At 28.9% G+C, this 16,982-nt stretch overlaps 1 protein-coding gene across 2 annotated transcripts in view; it reads right to left on the bottom strand.

Annotated features, from left to right (window-relative positions):
* LOC127291361 (acireductone dioxygenase) overlaps positions 1–16,982 on the bottom strand; it is a 142,122-nt gene that overhangs the window by 77,065 nt on the left and 48,075 nt on the right. For both annotated transcript variants that reach the window (XM_051320447.1, XM_051320446.1), the window contains exon 2: positions 11,778–11,897. In XM_051320447.1, the coding sequence (XP_051176404.1) occupies positions 11,778–11,897 (120 nt within the window). The remainder of the gene's footprint in view (positions 1–11,777; positions 11,898–16,982) is intronic.

Raw genomic sequence — 16,982 nt, 5'->3', positions numbered from 1 at the left:
AATTTATAATTTTTTGTTTATTTATCATAAAATAAAATATTTACATAATAAAATAAACAAAAATTTTAAATCAAATATAAATTAAATAATTTAAATAAAATAAACATCTGTGTATTTATAAAAATCACAATTGTAAATATGTTTTTTTTAAAGTTGAGGCACCGTAAATTTGCTATTTTGTCGTACGAAATCCTGAAGTAAATCAATACTGTGTAAATGATACTGTAAGTGTTGCGGTAGATTTTGCAGCCAACTCTTAAATTTCGAAAGACTCTCGTATGCTTCTGTTGATGAAACTGATTCTTTTTCCGAACTTTCATCTACTATTTCCTCTTCTTCAATGTCGGAAACCTCTTCTGCTGTTATCTTCCTATGTGTGACAAAATTCACAATGTCTTCGTCAGATGATGCTTGCCATCCACAATCGTCTGCATCTTTCTCAAACCACTGATGAAGAGCTTCTCTAATTTCTGTATAAGATGAGTTAGGTCCTGCAGTAATTATATTTGAAAATTCACAAGATATATTTCTTATTTCATTTTGGTACTGTAATTCGTCAAAATGTTCTGGGTAAAAACGTTCATTTGTCATAGAATTTTCAGTAAAGTTTCTTATAATTTCTTCACCTAAGATCGGTTTCCATCCCTTTCGAAGGGTACTTTCTTTAACTTCTCCCCAAGCTTTGCTGAGTAAACCAAAACAGTTTTTAAAATCTATTGACTTCAAAAATTCAAAACTGTTACCTGCTTTTTCTTCAATAAGTAAACTTCTTAACAGGTGTTTCTTGTACAATTTCTTGGTTATCGCAATTAGACCTTGATCCAAAGGTTGGATAAGCGCAGTAATTCGTATGGATGGCATTCAGATCTTCTAAAAGTGGATGAGTTAGCGAGTTATCGAGAAGCAAAACAACTTTCCCAGATATTCCTAGTTTTTTTTGGTTTTCTAAAACTCGTGGAATAAATTCATCCTGGTACCTGAAAAACATCGAGTTTAAAATGCAAGAAATTTTCGATATTAATAGATAATTTTTATTACTAAATATATGTTACCAGTTCAAGAATATCTGCCTATTCATCTAGCCTTTCTTTGAATTTGAATAGAGAATTCCAAGTTCTTCTAGATTTTTTATCCGTTGCTTTTTTTGTCGTCTGGTCATGAATCCGCTTAAGCATGTTGGCACATTCGCCTTGCCAATTATTAAGAGCGGAATTTGATGGTTTCCAGCGGCGTTTGAGCAAAATAACGCTGTAACTCTATCTTTACTCTCTTTTCGCCCTGAAACATCTGTTCCACTGAAGGCAAAGGTGGAATTTTGCAGAAGCCTCCAATAAATTCCGGACTCATCGGCATTATAAATGTTGTGTAAATTTAAATTTTCGTCTTTCACTTTATTAGTTAAAAATGTTGAAAAATGTTCGGAAGCTTCATTGTCATTAGACAATTTTTCACCCATCAATTTAACATTAACAATATTGTGACGTAGTTTAAATTTATCGAGTCAACCATTACTTGCCTAAAAAAATATAAATTAAAAAATACAACATACTCGAACTTTATTAACAAATAACTGTTTAAATTATATACTCGAGATTATATTAAGCTTTTCACTTAATCGTAAATAGCTGTTCAAATTAATTTCCAAGTATTGACACTTATAACAATTTGTAAACAGTAGAAAGATGACCTCGAAAAACAAATTCTCTAGAATGATAAATTCAATTAAATTTAATTTTAATTTAATTTTAATTCAATTTTAAAATTTTAATTTAAAAAAATGTTTCAAACAAAATTTAAGTACATTAATTTAATAACAATTACATTAAAATACTCAAATTGATGAACAAGTAATTTATTTAATTTTATGTATTTCTACATTTTTCGAGCCAACCAATGCAAGTTTATCGATTAAAAGGGAATTTTAATTTTTTAAAATTAAAAAATATGTTTAAAAATGTAACCTCAACAAAATAATCTTAAATATTTTTAATTAATGGTAAGTAGCTGTTCAAGTTAATTCTCTAATATGTATTGACACTTTATAATATATGAATTGTAAACAGTGTAAAGATTTCCTCGACAAACTAATTGTCTATATTGATACATAAATAATAACATTTTAAAATTATTCAATTAATAAAGCTTACTTACATTAATGAAATAAAATATATAAAATACAGATTAAAAAATACAATACAATACAACATTTTATCATGTTAAAACAATTTTTCCTACCGTAAAAGATGAAGGACCATTTAACATATCGTTGAAAATGCGCGCTTTTTCTTGTAAAATTGGTCCACTTATGGGATCACCTCTGTCCCTTCTTTCTCGAAACCACCTTAACACAGCTTCATCAACAAAAGCATAAGAACATTTTCTAAATTTCGATCTTTTCTTGTAAAATTTAGTGTTTTCTTTTTTCATTGCATTTAAGTCAATTTTATTTTTACGTAAATTATAATACGTGCTTTTTTTAATATTATATTTTTCTATTATAATATTTTTAGAAACACCCGCACTTATATCACTTAACACCTCATCTTTTTCTTTAAATGTCAAATATTGCAGCTTCATTTTTGGCGACATATTTACTTTCGCACAAAACTAAGTGGCACTAGAACTTTTCGGCCCTGAATTTTATATCACTCACACAGTCCCAACGCTCACCGACATAGTCCCTTCTACGCTTACCTACAGAGATTCCACCGTATAGAAGTCCACCGTATGGAAGTTTGCCTGTATTACTTCAATTTTGAGAAAAGTCATTTTTTTTATTTAATTTCAATTTTTTAAATACTTACTGTTACATTATTTTTTTAATACAAATTTAAAATATAGAAGAAAAATCGAACATATTTAACATAATGATGTATTTCACATTAAATTGGAGGTCTATCTGCAATTATATTTTCGATTTTTTTTGAAATTTTTCTTAGTACAAATTGAGAATAACTTTCATGAGTTTTTCCATTTTTTTACAAGTCATTTACGAGATCTAGATTATTCGAAATTACAAATTTTTAATAATTTTTTATTTTGAATGCTCTTAACTTCTTTAAAAACTAATCAATTTAAAAAATTGTTTAAATGTGTTTTTAAACGTACTTAAAAAAAATCAAAATTTTTTTTCAAACGTTATTAGTATCAAATTTTTAAATTTAAAGATAAAAATTTATTTTTCTCAATTGACGTAGGGTCAGTTGGGGTAGATGGAGACAAATTCCCTATTTTTCACAAATTACCTAAGTTTCTTTCTTTAAATAGTAATATTTGCGGGTTAATTTTTTTTAAGTTGTTATTTATTCATTCTCACGATTAGTTTTATGCAGCAGAAAAAAATTGAGATCACTAGAATTTTTTATTTTTGTCAATTTGGTTAATAATAATAAGCTGTCACCATTTATCTCAAAAATTTGAAAACTCAAATACTGAAACACTTTGACTTTGATTTTCAAGTTTTTTTTGCATTGAGCGTTAACTTGAATTATCTTCCTGCCAATTGTCAAGCTAAAAGCTTGGCAATACTCAGAACCTGTTGTAGGTGATCTGAGGTTAAAATTTTGACGTTGAACTTCATTTTAAAACTGTAAATTAAGCTCCAACACCTCTTGTCCCCGCATTTACCCCAGCTGACCCTACTGATCGATTCTTTTCAAAATTGTTTGTAAAAAAAACTGTTTCAAATTTAACTTTTAAGCCTAGTCCAGGTGTGGGCAAACATTTTTTACAATATTTTCGGAATTTTGAATTTTTTTAAAATATCTCCGGTTTTATTTATACTTTGTACATTAATGTATTTTGGTATGTATGTATGTACGTACTACAATAAGATTTACAACATTTGCCTAAAAGTTTTTTTTAATTTTGTATAATTTACACATAATAAACGAAAAAAACAAAAATTTTATGATTGTTTTTATGATTTTCACCATACAAATTAAATCAAATAACTCTGATTTTTGTCATTAGCGCACCAAAATACAGAAATTTGGAGGGAAAAGCTGCCTGATCTATCTCATCTTAGAACGTTCGGTTGTAAAGTTGTGATTTTGGACAAAAAACTAAACAAAGGAAAAGTGGATCAACCTGGAAAAGTTGTATACTCTGAAGTTTCAAAGGGTTACAGAGTATGGATCCCAAATGAAAAAAATTGAAGTTTCTCGAGATGTATCGTTTATTAATCAGTTTATGTCAACGCAAAAAGAAGAAGAATTTGTCTCAGGGTGTCGATTATGTAATTTGATTTGACGTCAAAATAAAATTCATTTAAATGTCAATGTCAAATTTAATTCAACAAATTCATTGTTTTATTTAACTTCGACGTTAAATTAAAGTTTAATTTTTTCATTTTTTTAATCAAATTACATAATCGACTCCTTGAAGAAGTTTTTGTCAAGCTGAATTTTGAAAAAGAAGCTGATGAAAGAAGATGTACTGAATTCGTTTTTCAACCCAGGGAAGAGATTCAACAACAAGATTCAATCCAGGAAGATGACATTGAAACTGAGGAAGAAGATGACATCGAAATCGCTGATGATGATAGTGTTTATTCAACCGATAACGAACCTTTTCTCGGATTTGAACAAGCTCGTTCAAGAAATACTGTTGGCAGGTCACTAATTCTCAAAACAGGTCAACGAGGTAGACGATCGATTTCTTGGGAAGGCAAAAAACAAGTAACAGTTGCTCAATAAAGTCTTAAAGCTGAATATATGGGGTTGACAGAAGCAGCTAAGGAGCTTCTATTTAAGAAGATTTTTTATTGAACTTAGTTTGGACTAAAATCAGTGAATTTTTAAATTTAAACCTTTCAGCTTAAGAGGCAGTGTTGAATATTTAATTGAAATGTTGAATTAATATGACAAACTTTGATGTTTAAGTTTGATTAATGTGGCGACATCTATATTTTTTGTGTAAAACTTTTGAACTTCTGTTCGTCGTCGCCCTCTTAGTTAGTCTCTTTCTTATGTTTCTTACACACTGTTCTTTAGAAAATTGTTCTTATAAATACATTATTAAACAAAGCCTTACATAAATATAGTGTCCTCTTTGTTTTTACTGTCCTGGCTTCAGTAAATTTGTTATTGTAATTATCTCCAAAAATATTAAAAATTTCAAATTCAAAATTTGTACACTTATTTAGCACAAGTACAACTACAATTTACAGAATTTGGACAAAAATCCGAGACACGACCCCGTCTTTTTATATGTAACACAGAAGCAATAGAGCCACGGTTGTGCGACTATAGTTCATCGTTATAGTTTTCCACAGTCACAGTTATTATTTAATATCTTTTTTCGTAAATGACGTACATTTTTTTCTCAGCGGTTTTCGACTCAGGGATATGTGAGAAATAAAAGACAATTTCTTTTTTTTCTCTAAGACACGCAGAACATAATTTGTTATTAACAATTTATAAACAAATAATGTAAATTATTATTAATAATAAAAATTTTTAAAAACAAAAATTAGTTTTAAGAAGTGCATTTCATGACGAAGAAAACCCATTTTTTATTTTTAAATCGGTCAACTGTAAGTCGAGAAAATATTTTTTAAATTAAGAGTACCTAAAAATTAAATTTTTAATAACAATAACAAAAAAAAATTTTTTACTTAAAAATTTCAGGACACTTTTTTAATCCTATAAGGAGTAAAAAAAAATAATTTTCGGAGAAAAAATAAATTTTTTTTAGGTGATCCATTTCAGAAATTCTGGCCCAAAACCAGTGGTTTATTTCCCATTTGGAAGCTTAGAATATTAAATACAGTATGCTTATAATCATAACTTACAATATCCAATAAAAGATAACAGAAACGCCGATTCGAGTTAAGAGCTCGATAGCTGGTAATCGAATCCGTGAGAATCTCGGATACTAGTACTTTTCGGTATCCGCGATGATCATACGCTTGTAAACGCACTGAAACGGACGACTTTTGTAGGACTTTTAATCAAGAAAAAGGGATTAAATGGATGCACAAACGATGAAAAATTAAATTAAAAACAAAAATGAATGATTATTTATTAAAGAATTTAAAGAAGATGGATTAGAAGATAGATTCTTATTAAAGAATTTATTTATTAAGAATTCTTATCAATTCTAACCTCTACATTAAAAACATTGTGAAAACAGTGTACTGTTGTTAATTTACTTTGCAATTCGGAAAATATGGTTTTCTACCTTACCGACACTGGATATTAAGTTAACGCGCGGGTTTTTAGATTTTTTAATTTCAAAAGCAATCCAGGAGTATTTAATTAAAAGGGAAAAAGGAAATTAAAAATGAGTACAATATTACACAGGTACAAAAAAAGTTGTTTGTTTTTTGAACTAGACATACCATTCCTATTGTATTTTGGCCCCCTGAAGACGAATATGAAGTCAGAATAGCTCAATCACCCTCTGATTTTTTTAAAACGAAAAAAACCACCCTTAATGGTCAAATTCAAACTTAGGAGATAAAAAATTAAATAACAGATTTTTTTATTAAATGGAACCTTACAACTACGTATTTTGGCTCCACTAACTCAAACACAAAGCCATAACTGATCCAGCACCCTCTGAATTTTTTTCAACCGAAAAAACCACCCTTAATCGGTCAAATTCAAACTTAGGAGATAAAAAATTAAAAAAATGTTTTTTAAAAACGAAACCTTACATTTACGTACTTTGGCTCCACTAACTCAAAAACAATGCCAGAACTGATCCAACACCCTCTGAATTTTTTTCAACCGAAAAAACCACCCTTCATCGGACAAACTTCAACTTAGAAGTATTACAAATGTAGTAATCTTTTTGGCATGATGGTCTCTTCCGTATCATAGGTAATATAAAGTTCATTTGTACTTGCTTTTGATTTTTCAGATAGATCAGTTCTGGCTTTGTTTTTGAGTTAGTGGAGCCAAAATACGTAAGTGTAAGGTTTTGTTTTAAACGGAACATTTATTTTTTAATTTTTTTATCTCCTAATTTTGAATTTGTCCGATTAAGGGTGGTTTTTTCAATTTAAAAAAAATCCGAAGGTACTGGATCAGTCCTGTCATTGTTTTTGTGTTAGTGGAGCAAAAATACGTAGGTGTAAGATTCTATTTATTACAAAAACCTGTTATTTAATTTTTTATCTCCTAAGTTTGAATTTGACCATTAAGGGTGGTTTTTTTCGTTTAAAAAAAATCAGAGGGTGATTGAGCTATTGTGACTTCATATTCGTCTTCAGGGGGCCAAAATACAATAGGAATGGTATGTCTAGTTCAAAAAACAAACAACTTTTTTTTGAGTGCCTGTGTTATGTTTAATATTAATTATTATTATTATTATCTTATAATAATCCATGTATTCATTCCTTCCTTCATTCATTCACATTTTCTTAGCACTTAAAATTTCTCGTTATTATTAGATTATATATACATATACATTTTTGCTTTGATAATGAGGGTTCTCGAGGGTTTCTACCTGCAATTTGTTTCGTCAAAAACAGCCTTCGGTTGAGGGTTTATTTTCTATTATTGTTTATATAAGATGGTCGGTGATCGTTTAATTACTGTCCTGTAAGGAGAAGTGGTGTCCCTCATCTTACCAGCCGCGCCCAAGCTATAACCATGTGCTTATACTGGAGAATCAAAATGAAGAAGAAAATCTTTGGTGCCAGTACCTTTGGGTTAAATTGGTTTAAAATACATCGTATAGGTTTATTGTACCAAAATTATAAAACTTTTGAATATTAACATATATATTTGGAACAACATATGCTGGTAATCGTGAAATTCCGAGAAATATATCAAAATAAATTAAAAAATGTTTATATTTAAAAATTTTATAATTTTGATGAAAAACTCATTAAGCGTTATAAAATAATATTGTCATTAAGACTGAGAACGCCACACAGGCCCCGCGCTGTAATTGACTTACTTGAGGTCCAAGCTTGAGCCATGCCTGTTGAGTAGGAGTACACCAGTTCCCTTTACAGGACGCAATCCGTGATCGCCCGTTTTATCCACACAGCCTTGGGTTGAGGGAAATTTGTTTTCTATTATTGTATACGTGACACAGGTGATGACCGTTTAATTCCCGTGAGTGGAAGTGGTGAACCCATACTTTACTTACCAATGACTATGCCCGATAACGCCACTCAGGCCTACCGCAATGTCTGCCTTTCGCGAGGTCCTGAAATAGGCCCAGTCCGATAGAGTATAGGGGTTCTTCTTCTCACAGCAGTGGAACAGCTACTAAAGAAAACTTGTAATAGTCCCAGAATACAGATATATAAAAAAAATTCCTTCCATTCAGTTTTTTTTATATTCCCAGTAAAAAAAATTGGGAGTAAGCGAAAAGATTTGGTGGTAACTTAAGCTGAATTCGGTTTGGCGAAAAAACCGAATTGGAACGTTACGGTAAAATATTTTTTTCTTACCGTAAATTCTTTTCTCTTGAACATTTAAATTGACGTTTTTTTATTCGAGTTTGCATTATAAATAAATAAAATAAATGTTTCGAAGTGTAAAAATGCCGATTTGGACTAAGAAATATATAATTTTTTAAAAAGAAATAAAAGAGAAATATGACAGATTTACCGACAATTTTATCATGTGAGCAGTACTGCATGTGAGTAGTACTCATATGGTAAATTTATCATATGAACACTACACACTTGATAAAATTGTCGGTGGATCTGTCACACTTCGCTTTTATTTCTTTTTAAAAAATTATATATTTCTTATTCCAAATCGGTTTTTTTGCACTTCGAAACAATTATTCTATTTATTTATAATGCTGTGTTGGACAACATTGGTAATAAGGATATTATTTGGATTTTGAGGATAAAATTGGTATTGAATATATTTTGATATTGGAAAAAAATATTATATGTTTGATATTAGTGGAAGCTTGCTTTTTGAAAATTAATTACATAAAAAGCGGGTTGAATATTGTTTTACGGGTGAAATAATAGTTTGTGAGCAGAATATTGATTTGAATATCAATTGTTAATTTGAGAGACAAAGAGATTTAAAGACATTAGAAAACTTTATATTTTTGAAAGTCTTAATGCAGGGTGTTTGAATGTTCTTCCAAGTAGAATATTTAATTAGATTGTTCCCTTTTCAACCAACAGTAGTTTTTGAAGCTCTTGATCAACAACCGATTGGTACAGTTAAGTGTGAAGTATATGAAATAGCATTTGCAACATCTGTATTGGTTAACAGTGTAAATTAAAATATCAATTTATGAAATTGATAATAATATAGTGAGCAAGCATTTGATATCATTTTTTGAAAACAATTAATTAAATCATTTTCCGGCAGTTAGAATGTCTAATATTAGTATTTCGATTTGTAGAGAATGATTGGAATTGTCTTTTCATAAATCGAGCTAAAGAACTTCAAAATGGTGGACTAAACCTTTCATATTTTTGTAAGACTTTTGCCAGTAAAAATGACAACAGAGTTCTGTCTACTGAAACTGAGAATGAAAAGAAAATACCCAAAGAAAAAAATTTGTCATGTAGGATAAAGAAATTATCTACAGAAATTGAGGAAGGATTTACATGTTGATGTAAATTCAGTATGCACAACAGAAAATAATGAGAAAATAATTTCTAGTCTTATTGTTAGTGAAAATTTTAATCCCATGACATATCCTACAATGTTTCCTTATGGTGATCCTGGATGGACTGTTAACCTTAAGCATACTCAAGGTACTTGTAATTTTATTCATTTACAATTTGATATGTATCGTCTTTCATAGAGAAGAAAAATGCTGGGATTGACACATGTGCGTTTAATTATATTTTTACGTACACAAATTTGCGATTCAGAAACTTTAAATAAAATTACATGGGCTGAAATCACAGACGAAATAAAGAATCCAGAACTTTTTAACATTGTAAAGCGATTTTAAGTTCATGGGCATTGTGGTAAACAAAATAGGAATTCACCCTGCATGGATCCTGAGATGGGTCAATTAAATATATTGCTAACAATTCGATGATCGTAGCATATAATCTTTTTTTGAGTACAAAATTTAAAGGTCATATTGACTGTGCAATAATAGGTATTATATTATTATAACACCATAATGTTGAAATAGTAATACAGTAACGATTTCAAAAATAACATTATTAATTTTGTGAGATCAAAATTCCAATAACTTTTCGTCAAATAAAAATAAATTTTTAATTTTTCATAAAAAATTATATATACCACGCGCGTTTCTTTTAGCTAGTATTTTAATAATTTTGGATTGCTTTTGAAATTGAAAAATCGAAACACCCCTTTTAAATTAATATCCAGTGTTGTTAAAGTAGAAAGACATATTTTCCGAATTGCATGGTAAAATTACCAACAGTACACTGTTCTCACAATGTTTTTAATGGAGAAGTTTGAATTGATGAGAATAATTGTTTTTTGGTTAAATGTACGTTTCTTTAATAAATAATCATTCATTCTTTTCTAATTTAATTTTCCATTGTTTCTACATCCATTTAACTGCTTTTGCTTGATTAAAAGCTCTACAAAAGTCTTCCGTTGCAGTACGTTTACAAGCTTATAATCATTTCGGATACCGAAAAGTGCTCGTATCCGAGATTTTCACTGATTTGTTTACCAGCTATTGAGCTTGTAACCAGAATCCGCAGTTTTGGTATCTTTTATTATTTACTGGGTTACCTTACCACGTAAGATTACCATAACCTTACTGAGTAAGGTACTACACAGGAAAAAATAAGTTTTGTTTCACACCTGAAAAGAAGCTAGTTTCAATATGGGACACAAACTAGAGTGATATAGTTTCTAACTCGCTCATAGAATAAGTCTTACTTTAAGCCTACTGTAGGGGATAACAATAAGCTGCCTTTCGAAATAGAAAGTATCCACAAGCCCGAACCTGGGCTAAAATTAGCTAACATAACCTAAACTTTTATGAAACCTGTCAACACCATATTATTGAAATTTTACACAAGTTTTAAAACATCAAAAAACATCTTATTAATATAAATTATACTTTATATATATATAAAACATAAAGAGACCAATTTATTTTTGTATATAATTTATACATTTTTATATGTGTGAGAAAATTGTAATAAAATTATGTTGTATATATAACATTATTTTCACATTCATATAACAACTAAAGCTGAATTTATAGGACAAAAACAATTCATGATATGAAAATGTTTTATAAACATAGTTTTTAAATTTTTTATACAGGAATGAAGATGAGAGTTTTTTGAATTAATTCTTTAAGTTCCGATTAAATATAGACGCGTCACATTTTTGGAAAGGCGTCCATGACACTTTACACTCGTGGCACTTTCGTTGTACGTCTAGTTACAACTCAATAGTATCTAGACCTCATGGGATTGATTGAAGACTTTTAACGTCTCATTTATAGCAAATAAAATTTTGTATTGAGTCCAAGACCACAAAGGCTTGTTTTGAATCTAATAGAACTAAATATTTTTCATATTAATATCTCGTTTTTCATTAAGACCTCAACGGCTTATTTTTAGACCATTATTTGTGATTAATATTAGTTATCGGCTACTTTCTAATCAAAATAAGAAATTAGACTATGTTCGGAGTAAGACTTTTTTTCATGTGTACAACTTTTACATGTAAGCATACTACATCCTTACATGTAAGCTTACTTAAATCTTTACATGTAAGCATACTACAACCTTACATGTAATCTTACTACAATCTTTACATGTAACCTTACTATTCTACAGTTATTCTTAACTGATAGAGAGAAAATGGCTTAAGACAAATATATATCACCTTTTCTTCATAATTTTCTAAGTATTCTTTGGAGCAAGTAATTTCATCCTCGTAGGTGTAATTGCGTGTTTTCTTTAAATCCCGCAAAACTGTATCAGTTTTATGATTGGAGGCATTAATCTATAAAAGAATAAATTAATATATTCAATTAATTGAAAATAACTCTATTAAAAATCCCTGTACAAAATCTTGTACAAGAAAATATACATGAACCTACACAAGAATGTGTACAAGAATACGTATATTTTCTTGTATACAAATATTAAATAAATTTTCTTGTACATGATCTGATACAAGAACTTGTTCCAAATTCTAGTAAAAGAAAATGTACATTTTCCGCACCAGAACTTGTACAAGTTCAGCTGCTGAACATGTTCATTTTCTTGTACAAGTTCTTGTACAGGGATTTTTAATAGGGAAAATCATGATAAGTTCGGAAGTTACCATTATTTCGCTGAAAAAACAAAAAGAAATGATTGTGAATTATTCAATTGAGCTGCAGCGTGCAACAACAACACCAACGCAGGGCTATCGCAACTCGCAGTAGACATTGTGGTTGGAACAGACAGTCCAAACAAAGTAAAGCGTGCATGTTATTGCACGCTGCGGCTTTATTATAAGTTGTAAAGTATATTTCCTAATTTAATTCTAATTTCAAATCGTGCCTAGCATGGTATGATGTGTTAAGACATAACACGGTAGGCTTAAAGCATCTTTAGGTTGCATGAAAATGACAATAAAAACTGAAAACTTCTAGTTTGATTACACCGTCCGACACGATTTTTGACCCACAAAAAAATCCAACATTTTCGGAAACTAGGACCCAAAAAAAATACCCGTGTCTGGCCGTTTTGCTAGATCAAGTCGTTTGTTGTTTTTAGGGGTGAAAACAACCCCTAAATGAAAAGTGACAATATATCTTTTAAAAATTAGAAATATTTTATAAAACTTGGTAAGTAGGGGTTTTCGGGGTCGCTGATTATTAATCTGATGTCAGATTTTGAAAATTTAAAATGGTGGATCCAATATGGCGATCAAATTTTTAAAAAGTTATTAATTTTTCATTTTATATCCGCTATTTTGAATTTCGAATTTCTCTCCTTTAGTTCGCTCAACGCCACAGGGAGGGAGAACATCACTGTTTCTGGCCGTTGAGATGCCATTAGATTGGTATATAACCAGTGATCGAAAATTATTTTCTCGTCGAAATTTTTTTCTGCCCGATGTCTCTCATATTTATTGGGATGTGAGACAAACTTTTTTTTGAAAGAAATGGTTTCACTAATACTGTGATGACCATTTTTTAATTTTAATTTAATTGTTAAAAATAAAATAATAATAACAATTATTAAAAAATAATGAAAATAAAAAAAAATTTTTTTAAATAATTGATTTTTTAAATTATTATTAAAATTTTTAATATTGGCTAATTATTGATTGCCAATAATTTGCCAATCATTGGCATCGGCGTGGACAGCCCATGACATTACCAATAATGGTCCATTATTGGGTGCCATTATTGAAATTATATTGGCATCCCTGGCTCCCATTATTGGACCATTAATACGCCAATGGTATTTTTTCCATTAGGTAGTCACATGAATTCTATAAAATGTATTGCTTATAGTCCCCATTAGACGACCGAATTGCTTTTTGTCGATAACGGTCATGTGACAAGGAATACTACACAAGTGCGCGGAGAGAAGAGTTTTAGTGGATTCTACTTTACGCGTTTACTAAGCGAAAAAGTAGTAATAACGACTAAATATAAAGTTGCATGTATGAAACGTAGTATAGTTCCGTTCATTAGATTCTACTAAACAGCGTAGTTTGAAATACTTTTTATTTCGTAAGAGTTACTATAGACTGCGCAGTGCATCAATATTTAAAAATGGCGGAAGAGTGACAAAAGTAGTGAAAAGCATTATTTGTGGAGATGGAGATTAATTATATACTAGCGATATATTCCTCGCTCGCTCGGTTAAAGTTTTACTTTATTTTCTTTACGTATTGTAGTTTATTCATATGTATATTTATTTTTTGTTTTAAATTATTATTTCATTATAAATTATAGTAATTCAATTTTTTTAATTTTCAAATTACTTTTTAAAAAAAATTTAATTTAATGTACTAAAACAAATTTTATATGAGGCAAAATTCCTGAAATGTCCGAACAAAAAATTATAAGTTCTCGAATTTAATCCATACTTTTCTAAAATGTTGTTATTGTTGGTGAAAGTCTAAAAATAAATTATTATTGAATTTAATAAAATAGTTTTTGAATTACAACGTTTTTAATTTTTGAATTTTGAAAAAAAAAATTTTTTTCAATGTACAATATTTATAAGTAGAATGCATAAAAGTTAACATATATATAATGATTTTTAAAGCTTTTTTGACGAGCTACACGCTGTTAATAAAGATTTTTTTTTAAATAACATTTGACCTTGAAATTCAAGGTCAAAATGTTAATTTACGTTTATCTCAAAATCGGATTTTTTAAAATTATTTTTAACTATCTCAATGGAAAGCTTGACAAATTTCCTACAAAATATGTAATTTTCAGAGTGGGATCTTTTAAAGTTTTTGAGATATTAATTAATTAATTAATTAATGTTTATAACAAATGAAATATATTACAAACGAATAAAGTTACCGTAATTCTGAAGTTAGTAATTGAAAGTTAACGTAATTCCGCATCCAACGAGCCCTATATGAAGTATTTTGGATAAGTAGATTGTTAATAAACAATTAGTTAACATTGCAATTGTTTATTAACAATCTACTTATCCAAAATACTTCATATAGGGCTCGTTGGATGTGGAATTACCTTAACTTTCAATTGGTAAGTTCAGAATTACCATAACTTTATTTGTTTGTAAAATATTTTATTTTTTACTAACAACAAGCATCCAAAAGCCCTATATGAAGTATTTTTGTTCAATTTTAGTTAAATAACAATAAAAAATGAAATATCTTACAAACAAATAAAGTTATCATAAATCTAAACTAACCAATTGAAAGTTAAGCTAATTCCGCATCCAACGAGCCCTATATGAAGTATTTTGGATAAGTAGATTGGTTATAAACAATTGCAATGTTAACTAATTGTTTATTAACAATCTACTTATCCAAAATACTTCATATAGGGCTCGTTGGATGCGGAATTACGTTAACTTTCAATTACTAACTTCAGAATTACGGTAACTTTATTCGTTTGTAATATATTTCATTTGTTATAAACATTAATTAATTAATTAATTAATATCTCAAAAACTTTAAAAGATCCCACTCTGAAAATTACATATTTTGTAGGAAATTTTTCAAGCTTTCCATTGAGATAGTTAAAAATAATTTTAAAAAATCCGATTTTGAGATAAACGTAAATTAACATTTTGACCTTGAATCTCAAGGTCAAATGTTATTTAAAAAAAAAATTTTATTAACAGCGTGTAGCTTGTCAAAAAAGCTTTAAAAATCATTATATATATGTTAACTTTTATGCATTCTACTTATAAATATTGTACATTGAAAAAAAATTTTTTTTTCAAAAGTCAAAAATTAAAAACGTTGTAATTCAAAAACTATTTTATTAAATTCAATAATAATTGATTTTTAGACTTTCACCAACAATAACAACATTTTAGAAAAGTATGGATTAAATTCGAGAACTTTTAATTTTTTGTTCGGACATTTCAGGAATTTTGCCTCATATGTCTGTTGACTTAAATTCTGATTTTATTCTACAATATTGATTGTAAATTGTTTCTCCTTTTTTTCAATTGCTACTAAATGCTATGTAAGGAAAACTGGCCTTACCACTTTTCCTAACAAATACCCTACTTGTTAATATTATATAGTATTAAAATTTGTAAATCTAAAAATATATAAGGGAACTGATCTTCGTATTTATCAAAGCCAAAACGAATGTTAAATCGTTTTAGCGATCTCCGTAATCAATGATTTAAAAATCTAAAAGGGAAATGTGCATTGAAATCTTCGGAAATGTGCATTGATTGAGTGCATTTGTGTAAGATTGGGAGTGACATGAGATGCTTTATTCTTTGTTATTTAGAAAAATTGTCAAGAATTAAAATTCAAATTTTATAAATATTTTTAAAAAAAATGTGCATGAAATCTTCGGAAATGTGCATTGATTGAGTGCATTTGTGTAAGATTGGGAGTGACATGAGATGCTTTATTCTTTGTTTTTTAGAAAAATTGTCAAGAATTAAAATTCAAATTTTATAAATATTTTTAAACAAATTTTATGGTGTTGCTGTTAATGAAAAATTATAATACAATGTAATGAATATAAACATGAAACATCAATTCAAAAAACAAGATTTATTGATTCATTATATCGAAAAAAATAAACATATATCAAATTTTAAATTAATATTGTTAAATAATAATTAAATTTTTAAATCATAAGAAGTCTTATTTGTGAGAAAGTCATTTGCGACGCCATAATTACAGTCATGTAGGAAATTATTAACATTTTTTTCATTTTCCATTTCCATTTTTTAATATTATATAATAGAGGAACCCAAGCAGCACGGTGTAGCCCCTCAACATCCCTTGAATATCACCGTGGAATATTCCAATGATTTTCTAAGAAAACCAAAATATATATGAGGCATTCTTTGTCAACTGAAGCCCCCCTCTGTCCAAAATTGGTTTAAGTATAAAATATCGGGCATAGGCCTATTATTTCAATAAAAATAAGTACTTTTTAATTCCGTGTGGCGTTTTTCAAAATTCAAAATGGCGGATCCAATATGGCGACTAATTTTAACAAAATTGATTGAATTTACTTGGAAATTGTTACTTGGGGGTTTTTGGGGTCGCTGATTACGAATCTGGTGTTAGTTTTTAGAAATTCAAAATGGCGGATTAAATTTTAAAATTTACTCGGATTCTTCTGAAATTTCTTACTCGGGGGTTTTTGGGGTCGCTGATTACGAATCTGGTGTTAGTTTTTAGAAATTCAAAATGGCGGATCCAATATGGCGGATTAAATTTTAAATTTACTCAGATTCTTCCGAAATTTGTTACTCAAGTGTTTTTTGGGTCGCTATGTACGAATGCGGTGTTAGTTTTCATAAAATCAAAATTGCGAATCAAAAGACCAAAGACCAATCAAAAAGTGCGCCATACATTTTTTGTTCAGAACTTTCTTCTAATCACTATGGCGGTATTCCC

This window comes from Leptopilina boulardi, unplaced genomic scaffold (genome assembly GCF_019393585.1).
Source record: "Leptopilina boulardi isolate dan_hultmark-lab unplaced genomic scaffold, ZJU_Lbou_2.1 LbouV2_134, whole genome shotgun sequence".
NCBI lineage: Eukaryota > Metazoa > Arthropoda > Insecta > Hymenoptera > Figitidae > Leptopilina > Leptopilina boulardi.
The sequence above is the reverse complement of the archived record's forward strand: the minus strand, read 5'-3'. Positions and strand labels throughout refer to the sequence as shown.